The 13,297-nt window shown below is 46.2% G+C and overlaps 1 protein-coding gene across 2 annotated transcripts in view; it reads right to left on the reverse strand.

Annotated features, from left to right (window-relative positions):
* The window catches only part of Arhgap26 (Rho GTPase activating protein 26), a 386,554-nt gene that overhangs the window by 64,012 nt on the left and 309,245 nt on the right, over positions 1–13,297 (reverse strand). For both annotated transcript variants that reach the window (XM_032885465.1, XM_032885464.1), the window contains exon 20: positions 4,045–4,195. In XM_032885465.1, coding sequence (XP_032741356.1) covers positions 4,045–4,195 — 151 coding nt within the window. The remainder of the gene's footprint in view (positions 1–4,044; positions 4,196–13,297) is intronic.

Raw genomic sequence — 13,297 nt, forward strand, 5'->3', positions numbered from 1 at the left:
AATGCTGTATTTTTTACATTTATTTCTATATCTTTTTATTTACTGTACTTTTGTGCATATGCTTGCTGGTAAGGATGACTTCCCAGAGCTGGCTCTCTCTTTTTCTCTGCTCAGAACTCACATCAGCAGACCTGGGAGTAAGTACTTCACCCGCTCAGCCACTTCCCAGGCTCCAGCTCACTCCATTTTATGGTTGAGTGAATGATAGTTCATGGGGCAGCGATGCTACACAATGTGTCCACTAACATCTACTGACAGATCTCCTCCTTGCTTCCAAGCTTTGGCAACCATTAATCAGGCTGTTAGAAATCCCTGTGGATGTTTCTGTTTGTAAGTTTTCAACTAGATTGGTGAAACACCAAGAAGCCTACCTTTGGCCCTATGGTAAACTGTGCTTAATTTCGTAAGAGACGGGAGGTTTCTTCCCAAGTGAACATGTTACTCTGCGTCCCCACTGCTGCCTCTGCTGGCCTCATTGACAGCATTTGTTCTGGATGTCGGCTGTGCTGCCGAGTGCAGTATCTTTGGTTTTCATCTCCCTGTAACATACGATGGAAACATGTTTCCATTTGCTTATTACCTATCTGACTACTCTTTGGGGAGGTATCTTTGCAGATTTCTTACCCATACTTTAGCTGTGTTTGCTGTTTACTTACCCTTGAGTTTTATGAGATCTTTGTGTGTCTTGGATACCGGACCTGAATCAGATACGTGTTTTGCAAATATTTTTTCCTACTCTGTAATTTATTCCTTTGTTCTCTTAGCTTTACTTTTTTTTATATATAAGTCTTGGTTTAAAGAAAGTAGGAACAACATTTTCCTTCACATATCCTACCTTTGGTGCTGTATGAGAAAAGTCGTCACTGCAGCCAAGGTCATCTAGGCTCCTCATAACTTTGTGTTTTATATTCAGAACTACAATCCACCTGTAGCTAATGTAGGCGAAGGTAGAAGATTTGTGTCTGGATTAATGTTTTGTTTTTAATGTCCATGTCCAGAATAGAATCTGGATTTTTATTAAAAAACTTTCTTGGCTTTAAAGGTTGGCTAATTGCCTCCCCCAGCCCAGCATATCTCCCTGCAGCATACCTGGCAGTAGGCTGTGTCAGTCTATGTTGGATTTAACAGGACTTCCTTATCCCATCCACCTAGATCTTCCCTAGCACCTACCGAGCTCGTCCTTTCTTTCCTCTCTTTTCTCATTACTTCCATCTGATGGATGTGACCAGATACTCAGATTACACTGGTTCTCAAAAGATAAGCTGCAAGTCCCATGTGGCTCTGCCCATGCCCTGTCTACCCTTCTTAGCCTGAGTGGAAACTCAGGAAGGGCCAGAATTCTGCTCCTCTGGTTTACCCTAAGTAGCTTTACAGAGGCACAAAATAGGCTCAACAAGATTTGCTGACATTTGCAGACCAGCTAGACTTTGGTGTTACATTATCAACTGCCCTTTGGTCCTTGGGAGAAACCTGGCTACTGCAGGAAGCTAGGTGAGGAGTGCCCAAGATTGACACACAGCAGCCATGTCCTAGCATGTGCAGACTACTGGCAATGCGAGCTTGGATGTCCAGTGTAGCTTTGTGCTCACATCAACAAGAGGCCTCCACATCCTGGGAGAACTAGATATGTCATCTGAGTAACAGATCATGAGTAATAAGCATGTTTCTTTCATTATGATTTCTACATGGCCGTGATGATCAACCAGCATGTTATGAAAACCAGGGGGGAAATGAGTAAACTAAAAAGAGCAGGTAGTGTCCTGGTGACTTGATCCTTACATTACACCTAATGAATAGGCAAAGGAATGATAATCTTCCATCCCCACTCTGGCCACATTTTTGTTTCCATCTGTATCACATGTTTCTAAGCAGCTCAAAAAAAAAAAAAAAAAAAAAAAAAAAAAAAAGGCTGGGAGAAGTGAAGGTGGGTTATGACCCAGTCCCAGCACCACAGCAGAGTGCAGACACACATCTGAGAGCCAATTCACTCAAGGAAAGCAGTGACCTCCGTTTGTCAGGACTACTTAACTGCCATCTGTGGTCCACCCAGGCAAATTCTAGGCAGGAACAGCTGGGAAGGCAGGGACCAAGAACATGCTTTGGGCTTAGCCTGTGAACCTGCTGCAGAGTTTCTAAGGACCTTGGCATAGCCTACAGAAGGACGAGCAAGCCAGGTACCCTGCCTCTGTCTTCCCAACCTCCAGAGCCACAGGAATGAGCCAGTGACTCCCTTAGTCTGGGGACAGCAGTCTTGTGGGAGACAGGACAGGGTTGTACTCCAGCCTCTTCTAAAGACAAACAGGTACAACTATTCCTGATGTCACACTCCATTCACTGGAAAAGCCCTGAATCTATCAGGGAATCAGTCAGTCAGTCAATCAATCACCCTGGATTTCATGCTAAATGATCCCAATAAACGATAAAAACCAAATCACATACAGATACCCTCAAGATATCCCCAGGCCCCTCCTCCAGCCCAGCTTACAAGACATATTCCCTTTGCATTTAGCTGCTAAACTACCTCTCGGAACAGGCTGTACTCAGTGATGACTCAGGGGCTGAAGCTACCACCTGCTAGAAACTAAGATTAAAGACCACTCACTGGCTGCTCTTGGTTGGGAAAATCAGATAGGGTTTCAGCTTTGCTCGTACCACACAAGGAATAGCTGTGACATATGCGAGGTTCAGCGATTAAGGAATGGGGTAAGAGGAAGGGAGGAGTGGTATTATGGGGTGTGAGTGTGAAGAAGGAGCCTAATGGCTGGAGAAGCAGGTGCACAAGAGCTGGGGAAGGCAGACAGCGAGTCCAGCTATGGAGAAGCAGAGGAGACTCTGATATAAACTTGAGAAATTCAACTAATCTATGCTTTGGAGACACTTGTTGGTGAACACTGCACTGTGCATGAACGCCAGCAACTAGACTTCCTGGATGCCGTGACTTAATCTGCCCACAACCAAGACCAGCCCTACACTGCTTGGTTTTAGATACCACCTTGGTCTGTAGTTACGTTTTTATTATTAACGCTTTAGAAGTCCGTTTCGGAGTTGTTTTTCTCCTTAAGCATTTAATAACCCTAGTTTGTTCTAAAACCAATATTGGGCCCCCTTTTGTGGGTGACAGATATATCTGAGGTGGAGGGGGACCTTAGGGTGCTATCACAGAACAGCACGCTGAGGGACAGGGAAAAGGTGCTGCTGTCCTATGTCATCCTGAAGTTGGTGTCTAACCAAGAAATGCAACTGCCTGCAGAGAACCTGGGGCTCAGGCTCAATCCGTTTTCATTAGAGAAAAGCGAAGTCAACAGCTTCCCGCCTCCTCCACAGCTGCTGGCTGAGCGTCCAGCTGCTCTGGTCAAGTCTCACATTCTTTCTGCTAAGACCCTAGCTGCCACGATTTATGGGGTGGTCTAAAGCATGCTGAGCGATGTGCACTGAAGTCACAAGACAGAACTTTCTGGCCCTGGTTGAACAGTTTCTGGGGAGGAGTGGACAACGATCCCCAATACTTTATCTTGGCCACAAACGCTCGACGCCCCAGATGGAATGAAAAACGAAATGGCTCTTTCCTTTTATAGTCTCTAGCGAAAGGTCACGGTCACACTAAGGTTTGATAACGAGGAGAGACACAGGGCTGCTCCATACCAAGCGCTCTTCTGTGGAAGCGGACACAGAAGCCAGCATTGTCATGGAAGGAAAACTGAGACAACATGAATGAGCGAGGCAGACTCGGTTACGCATCTGCTAAGTTCTTTGATGTTGTAACACTGAAGAAAACTGCTTTTCAGGTAGCTAGCACAGGCAACGGCCCCCAGCAAAGCCATCTCAGCAGCACAGCGCTTCACAGATCAAGGCTAAGAAGCAGTATGTTAAGATGTTCCTTTGTGCTGATGACGCTTAAGAAAAAAACCACAATGAATCAGGCAAGTTCCAAGCTCAGGGAGGAGGGGGAATCATGTTCATGGAACAATAACCCAAGGTCAGGTTGAGCCAGAGAAATTCTGGTAGGACAGATGTTGGGTAGGAGATGGGGGCTATCATACTTACAGTGAATTGGGCCGAGTAGGTTTGACCACATCCAGGCTTGGGTCGCTGGAGTTCATGTTGGGCTGCAGGCTGCTGCTAGAATTAAGGATGCTGTTCGCACTCGAGGAGACTGATTCCAAACTGGAGTTGATGATGCTATTCCTTTGCTCCTCTGAAGAGAGAAAAGACAAAAAAGGCCCATATGAATGCTAATAGGATGGGGAGAGGTTGCTCCCACACATACAACAACTTACAAATATGGAGACTAACATAAAATATCTGACACTTTGGAAAAGTACAGAGGGGCCAGGCACAGTAGCACATGCCTGCGTTCTTAATATTCGCAAGGTAGAGGCAAGAGAATTAGGAGTTCAGTGCCAACTTGGCAAAAACAAACAAGTCAACCACGCAATAAAAAAGGGGATGTAGGAAAGGATACAGTGTAAGAGTGGCAATGTGTGGGGGTGAGGGGTAGCTCAGTGAGTAAGAGCGTTTGCCATCAAGTTCCAGGCCTTGGGAGCCCACATGGTGAATGGACAGACCATCCTGTGCTGAAGTCACAGACATGCAGTTATACCCTCCCATTCTTCCCATCCCTTCCTTCCTCTCTCCGTCCCTTCCTCTGTCTCTCTCTCTCTCAAATAAATATAAAATGAAACCAAGAAAGAGTGGGAAAGGAAAAGTCAAAGGGGAGCAGGTCACAAGGTTTTAAAGCAAAGGTTCTTTCTCGTGCTGAAGGGATGTAACCCACCTTTAGTATAAGCCAGGTTCTTTCTAAGACACTATCATACCACTTCATCTTAACTTGTGCCTTCTTTTGATTCACATTTGATAAGGACACAGAGAGGCCCTCATAGACCCCTTGACACACTTTCTTCTAAAACATTGCTTGACTGCTTAGGTCGTGTCATACCTCCAAGTCTACAGTGCATCAACACAGAACATCGATCTGGTCATCAATTTCCAGATTAACTTAATGGCCAAACCCTACAAACATCTGTGTACTTCTGGAATCACCAAAGCAATTCTTCAATAAGCAGAGATGTAAGAGTTGCACAATTGTCTGCAACTGCAATGCAAAACAATTGAGCCCATGGTCCAAACCACGCATTCATATTTGGAAATTACTGTCAACTCAGAAAAGAGGACCCCAGAGTTTCTCCAAAAGTTTGACTGACAGGCAGTGTGACCTCAGGTATCCATCCCATGGGATCTCAGATTCTTCTTCAGCTTAAGACGGTTTTATTTTTACTTTGTGTATATGGCTGTTCTGCCTGTACGTGAGTCTGAGCCTCACAGGCACGCCATGGTAGATTCCTCCAACGCCATGTGTGTGCTTGGAATTGAACCCGGGTTCTCTGGGAGAGCAGCCCGTGCTTGTAACCACTGACCAGTTGCTGCAGCCTCAGAGTGTGGGTAAATCTGTGAAATGGGGAGGGTGAAGACTGCCCTGAACAGCTAGCTCGTGTGCTGTCATGAGGATCAACTGGGATCATAAGCAGGAATGTGTCTTCTAAACACTGGAATACTGCTCGAAGAGAAGAACTTTCTGTCTCTTCTCATCTTAAAAGCCTTGGACACATGGCTTGGACTTGAAAGATGTGAGGGATGATGCAGCTAAATGGCCTGGGTACCCTTTGTGGAGCCGCATGTCACAGACCTGGAATGTCTGTCCCTTCCCTCGTTCTAGACACACTGGAGTAGAAGCAGATGATTTTACTGGAAATTATTTCACTTGCCGAGAAATGAGTGGGTTAATTCTTCTGGAGCCTTCATATATGAGTTAGAGGCATGCTCCATCTCCAAGGGACAGACTGACATGATCATTTACAGAGGAACATTTGAACTCAGGTCTCTTTTGGTCAATGAAGGAGTGAGAACATTAAAATCTGCCATCCTTCGGGGGCTGGAGAGGTGGCTCAGTGGTGAGGGAAGGGGAGGGGCAGAGGGAGGAAAGGAGGGAGAGAAGTGAGGGGGGAGGGAAGGAAGGAGTGCAGGAGGCGTACTAACAGGGCTAGTGAGTAGGAACTTACTACCAAGAAGGAAAAGAAGTCCTGTGTCATACACCAGTGACTACTGAGGAAGCAGATTCCACACCACAGCAGAAGGGGGATAAGCCTCACCGCCCCAGGACCACAGAGGAGATGGCTGAGAACTTCTAAGGAGAAAGTGTTCTGATATGCTAACAGTAAGTAGGAAGGTGGACATGAAAGTAAAGATTGTTCCAGAGAAAGGGTCGGGGAGTAAAATCAAAAGCAAACTGGATGTTACAGTTCTGCCAAACTGCACCAGGACAAACTTGAGGGCATTTGGAATAAATTAAGAAATGAAGAGAAAATGACTCAGTCATGTTACTTAAGACAGGAAGCCCCGCCCCTGTGGGCAAATGAGTACCTGCTCCTCAGAGTGAAGTAGAAGGGTAGAAGACATCCTCTGGATGAAAGGGAACCACCCTTCACGTAGGGAGCTGGACTTCTGAGTTCACCATGACTCAGGCCAGTTCTGGCCGCCCCATTAGAAGCTAGAAATGGGCCATCTAGCTTGCTGGAGGAAAGGGGGTTACATGCTAGTGGACTTCAAAAGAGAGCAGCCACCAGTTATGAGTCACACTCCCAGGGTTGCTCCTCGGCTGGCTAGAGTTGGTAAGAAGGTTCTCCCTAATCAAATCTGTTGTCAGTGATTGCCTCTTTGTGTATCAGTCACCAAAAGCACAGGAATGGGGAAAAGGGTAGACTGACAGTTATAACTATGAATCAGGAATATGCTGGGTACTTTTGTGAAAATATATTTTAAAGCGCTGAGAGCAGATGTAGAATTGGTCCTTAATGACTCAAACTGCTCAATGTGAGCATAGGCTATCTGGCCACACAGTGTCTACTGAAATGACCTATGAGGTCAGAGGTCACCCACTTTTCTGAAGAATGGCCCCATGCATTCTGCACACCAAAGGCCCATGGATAGCCACACATTAAGCAAGAGAACATAATATGCAATCAACATTTCTTCTGCTAGAATGGAGAGGGATAGTTTTGTGGAACTGGATTTTGCAGGTGCTTCAGACAGGGACCTTGAAATCAAAGCATTGGTGACTGTGGGCAGCATTTATGTTTTCTGTACAAATCAGGAGCGGAAAACACAAGTATGCGACCAAATCACAGCGACTAAAAATGGAAAGCCACAGAGTAATTTTGGTGATGTTGTACTTGTTCTGAGGTTGCCATGGAAATGAGGAAGCTAAGCTCCTGCACTCCTCATATTTACTAAGCGACTTTAACTCTCTCTAATGGCAACTCCATCCAGCATGGGAGGCGGGGTCTGTTTATCACAGAGCCAAACCCAATGCACAGGTCTTGGCAGGCTTGAACTTGCCTGGCCCTCTGAACACAGAGAACTGAAGGGTAAACATGAAACACAGATCCCCGTCTCGTCACAGGACATTTCCCACTCTGCAGCAGCCTGTCAAAATTTGGGCTAACATGCTATTTTTCCACAACATCAAAAAACCAGAGGACCTCTTGACTCTGCACAGACAAATCTCCCAACCCCACCATCTCCACACTCACACGTGAGGAGAAAAGGGAGTTACCAGACAGCAGCTCTGCGAAGACTCCGAGTTTTATACAGAGAACAGGGAGGCACAAGCAAAACCCCCCAGAGGCATTCTCGTGCTGTAGCTGGGAGAGAGAGGAACACTCTCCGCTGCCTGTTAGAGTTTTGCAATGAAGTCTGCAATGCATCATCTTGACAAGATGGGATGATAATAGCATGGCAGCTTAATGAATTTTGCAATAAAAATGATGAATGCACAGCAGTTTCTGAATTTGCCATCTCTGGGAAACACCCAAGTGCATGGGAAGCTTAGGCCCGAACGCTGTGACCGTGCAGTGCAGACCCCCCTCCCCCGACCCCCGCATTCTAGCTTTCATTCCTGATAACAGAGCAGACCACGCCAGAAGAAGAGCCAAGGTGGTCTGATTTCCTGCTCACTCGGTCACGGTCCCTGTGATAAGAATAATGGTATAGACAGTCTGTGCAATTCTTTAGATAAACAGTATCTCACACAGTGACTGATGGAGAAAACAAGGGTTTGATGAATGAGGAAGGAGTGTGGCCAGCGTACGGATGGTTTGGCTTATGCACCTTCTATGGTGCCCATAGTAACCTTTGCCTTTGCAAAGGAAGACGATGTGAGTAGAGGTGGATTTTGTGGAGAGTGGAGAAGGCACGGTGGCTGGCCTAGGAGTGAACTGACTCACGGGAGTGAGGCACGGAGGCACAATAGAGAAGCCTGGTCTTGAGCTCCGCACTCCCACGCTGAAGGCTGCAGAGCCTCCGCTTACTGCAGGGCTGGGAACTGAAGGGTTAGAGGTAAGTGGACTCTCCCCATAGCCGACTTTCAACAGGAAGATCATACCACGCCTAATGGTCCATTTTCTGCTTTGTCCTCGTAATGATAACACACAGACGTAAGCCTATAATGTCCTCTGCTCTGTTTAACGACTTAGCTAAAACTCCCCTTATCACTATTTGTCCTCTATGCATCAGTTTTAATGGCAACATCAACTATTTGGTTTGCAGCCACACACAGAAACCTCACATAATTAAACAAAGAGCCACATCACACGTTCTGGAGCCTCTGTGACAACAGGAATCCATGTGGACAAACATGTCATCTGCCAAAGCAAACTCGTGTGTCCAGAGCACTCAGGATCTCCAGAGGCGACCTGAGAAATGGCACAGGCTGCAGCTCTGACTGCTCAGAGGAAGACATTACATAAGCCTCTCAACTGTGCGAATTCCCAGCCATTTTTCGACACGGAAGACACATGTGAGAAGTATATACACTACATTCTAAGTCTCTCACTGAGCCTGTCTGGGAGAGGGTCCAGGATGTATTAGCTGAACTAAAAGAATTAATCAGAGCTATAATCTCAGCAGCTAGTTAACATGATCCATATGAAACAATGCCCAAGAATCCATTCCTGTCCCTAATCCATCCCTACCAACCCGAACAACATATGCCAAGGTTTCTAATGTGTTTGTACTTGAGCATTAAGGGAGCTGTTTCCGGAAGCAGGGCAGCCACATTCCCCATGCTGGAGGCCTTTCCTTTGGAATCTGCAGGACCAGAGGGGAACTATATTCCTATTCAATGGTATGGTGACACTTTAGCCTGGTGATAATTATCATAATCACAGACAACAGTTATTAGGTGCTTACTGTGTTCTAGGCCTCATGTCAAGAACTTTACAGGCACTGGTTCATTTAATTATGGTAATTAGCCTCCAGGACAGCCATTATTAACGATCAGTTTTACAGATGAGAAAATAGAAGTACGGAAAGGCAGAGTACTGTCCTCCAGGTGTCTACTCGCTCTGACTACCGGGCCTCACATGCCAGGCCCTTTACTCCCTTCCAGGGAGCCCAAGGGATAGTCTGGTAATGACAAAGCATCAGCACTCTTGTTGGTCTGCCTTGAGTTACTTTAGCAACCAGAGCCTGGATCTTCTGGCCCTAACAGTGCTGGAGAAGATGGAGCATCCACATTGTTACCAAGCTCCGTACAATGTAATGCACACCGAGGTCTAAGAACCGTTGTGCCAAGAAGCTCATTTCCACAGTTTTGTTCACTAAAACACTCTCTGTTGTCAGTCTGCAGCCTCCTGGAAGAAATCTGAGGTACTCCAGGCTCGCTCTAGTCCTTCTGGCTCTACTCTCTATAGCTGTCCTGAAAAAGTACAGCTTGGTGTGAGTGCCCTTCGCTCAGACATGCAGTGACCAGTGTGGTGACCTGGGGTTAAACAGTAATCCCCCTTGCTATCCTCCGTCTCATAGCACTGTTAAAAAACCTTCCATCTGTTCAGAGGCAATCACAAATGAGAGCGCTCTGCCCAGTGTGTTAAAACTGTCACTGAATGCTTACTGCTTTGAGCAGCCCTGGCTGGTGCTAGCTCAGGAGGGAAGGCTGCCACCTGGCTATAGATTGTCAGTTTGCATATTAAAGAACTCACTCAATATGGCTCAACTGCCCCCAAAGTATCCCTGGAGCTGGCACAGATGGCTTTTACTGCTTCTGGATCTCAGCTAAGCAAGGTTTTCACTTCCACGGCTTAAAAACTGATAAAATGGCATGGCAAAGGGAAGACATCGGGTGACAAACTCTAGCTACCTGCTTAAAGCCTCCGTCTCAGTCTCAGTGTGTCTGCCTATAAATTGCAGCTCAGTATCTACCTCATAGGATTGCCGATTAGGGAAGGAGAAGAAATAATGACGGGCTTAGAACATCCGTGAGCTATAATTGCTCTCATCATTGTTACTGAGTGAGCCTCAGATAGAGTTTGGTCTCAAGGGTTCTTGATTAAATGCATCCACTTATTCTTCCACAGTGGATCCCCAGCCGAATGCAATTTAACATCCAGATTCATGAGAAGGATTGCAAACTCAACAACAGTCGTCCCTAACAAATCGTGTCTCCCAGGCTTTACCCCACACAATGCAACTGTGATTAATGGTCATGAGTGATTAATAGTGTAACTTAGAGGAACAGTGACTGGGTACACAGTTCTTACTTTGATTACTTTTTACTGGGTGACCCTGCGTGCATCATTGAATATACATTTTATTTCCCTCCAGCTGGAAAATAGGGCCATTGCCTTTTCCCAGATTGGAACCCTCAATTCCTTCAGTATCTTTCTCAACATTCCCCCTTTCAGAAAACACTGCCTGACTAACAACAGACAACACTGCTAGCTAGAACCTCTCCTCCTCACCACAACATCCAGTGGTTTTCTGATGGCTTGCATGTGCAGGTACAATGGCTTCTCAATCTTACCAGCCCCTTTGTTCTTTTCCAGAGCTTTCATCTCAGAGTCTATTCCCATGTCAGCCCTACCCCACTTCTACCATGTACTGCCTAAGCCTTCAGACTGACCCAATTCTCCACCTACATCAGGGCAGTAGAAACTTCCTGGCTCCTCATCCTGCAGAGGTCACTGTCCTCATCAATGCAGCTTTATGTGAGGATAAAATTCAAGCTGAAGAAGACTTCACTCATTCAAAAAATGGGTGCCCTAAGTCACGTGTGGGTGGCTGGGAGTGTGACGAGTCCACCCACGCAGAAGGAAAAACTCCTCCTGGAAAATGAGATGCATGTCTATGAGCTCCATCTAGTACTCAGGACACTTCCATGAGTCAGAGGTGAAGACGGAAAGACAGGGCCAGACCTATGAACTCTCAATGTGACTTTCAAAAGAAGGCCAATGATGATGACATAAGGCCACAGACACTGGTACAGATTTACCCCTAAGAGAGAGAAACTGGATCTCAATGTCTGTGGACCAAGACCCTGAAAGAGAGGTGATGATCTACTGAAAATAACTGGAACCTCAGAGGATGGTTTCTGAATCCTCCTACCAAGTATCTCACCTGCAGACAGCAGAAGGGCTGCCCAACTGTTATCAAACTGCAGGTACTGTGGAAGAGAAATGGGAGTGTAACAGAGCTCTAAAGAGATCAGAGAGGGGTTGGGGATTTAGCTCAGTGGTAGAGCGCTTGCCCAGGAAGCGCAAGGCCCTGGGTTCGGTCCCCAGCACCAAAAAAAAGAACCAAAAAAAAAAAAAAAGAGAGAGATCAGAGAGACAGACAGACAGAGGAGGACATGAGCTTCCCTATGCAGGACTTGCCCAGTGTTTAACAAAGGTGAGGTATGCATGCATGTGCACATACTGTATGTTTATGTTCACATAGCATGAGCCTTCGAACAGTACAGGCTCTGTGACAGACAGGGGTCACAACAAACATATGTCAGACGAACAGTGAGTGTCCACTGTCAACATCTGAGCTCAACTCTAGCCACGTGCACAAATTAAGAGGGAAGCCTAGAGTGGGTCAAAATTGAGAGGGAGGCAGGTCTGTGGACTTGACATTTTCTGCAGGTGGTCCACAAGTAAATCTGAGATGGAATGAAGAGGAATACTCTTAACTTAGTAGCAGGAACTTGTCTTACCATATAGTACAGGAAAATGTAATATGTACATCAAAAATCATGTTTTCAGGCAGGTCAAAAACCAGAGTTGAGGCTGTGCAAATAAGTGAGTTGCTTTAAGATCAATTTAAAATGTGTTAAACAAGCAGTACGCACTAATGCTCTGGGTGTGGCTCAAACAGTAAGAGGAGATTGGTATAAATGATTGAAATTTGGGAGGAACTGAGCTAGGTTTGTGATGAGATAATTTGAAGGATGTCATTCTAAGGAAATATACAAACTGCTCTCACAGATGGCCTGTATACTCCTTACCTGTGCTTTTGCTCCACAGGTTGCTTTGACAAAAGCATTCTGCCTTTGTCAATAAAGTAAACAAAAAGGAGGGTGAAGTGTACAAAAACCTATTGGTGACAGTGACTAGAAAACACAATTACATCAAAACTTCCCATCTCCTGGCCCATACCTCCTTTCACTGTCTAATCTGAAGTCCCTGTTAGCTTCCCACAGCAGCCTGTCACCATTCCATTTCTCAGAAGAAAGTAAGTGCCCAAATGCTTTATTTTTACTATAAAATATGCATAGTTTTATATTCACATATGCCAGCCAAACAATGCACACACAGACATAGGTACACATATATATATGCACACGACAATGCACACACAGACATAGGTACACATATATACATGCACACGCAGTTTCCTACTGAAATGCCTTTCAGAGAAGCTAGACCTTCTGCTAGCATCCAAGCAGCTGGAGGTCGCAACCCTAGTTCCTGTCACTGGGAGGAAGCTCTATTGCTTCATCGTCTACACCAGCACACAGCAGCCCGTTCTACGGCTTAGACAGGCCTACTTTCACACGTCCTTAACTTTCACTTCTGCCTCCTGAGATAAACACTAATCTCAGGCAAAGATCTAATTGATTTTTGCCTCATCTCCCTCTCCTGCCCTCAATGCTGTAAAGTGTGCTTCAGGACCGGGTCCAAGGCTGCTGCCACTCTAGGCTGACCACAGCCCAGCCCTACCTGAAGCCTGGGGAAATGACCGACACAGCCTGCCTTGTCCCCGGCTGCACTGCATACTGCTTAGCAGGAAACCTCAGTTGACCGGGCACTCCTGGAAACCTGAGAAGCACATTACCCTGTAGCCTGATGCTTTATTCCCTCAGCAGATGGGGATGAGGTCAGTCCTGTTCCAAGTGTTCCCTAGTACACGCAGAGGAGCCCAAGTTCTCAGCAGACTATGGAGAGAATGCTGCCCCCCACCCCTCCCCACACACACCAGATGT

The sequence above is a fragment of the Rattus rattus genome, chromosome 15, assembly GCF_011064425.1.
Source record: "Rattus rattus isolate New Zealand chromosome 15, Rrattus_CSIRO_v1, whole genome shotgun sequence".
Classification (NCBI taxonomy): Eukaryota; Metazoa; Chordata; class Mammalia; order Rodentia; family Muridae; genus Rattus; species Rattus rattus.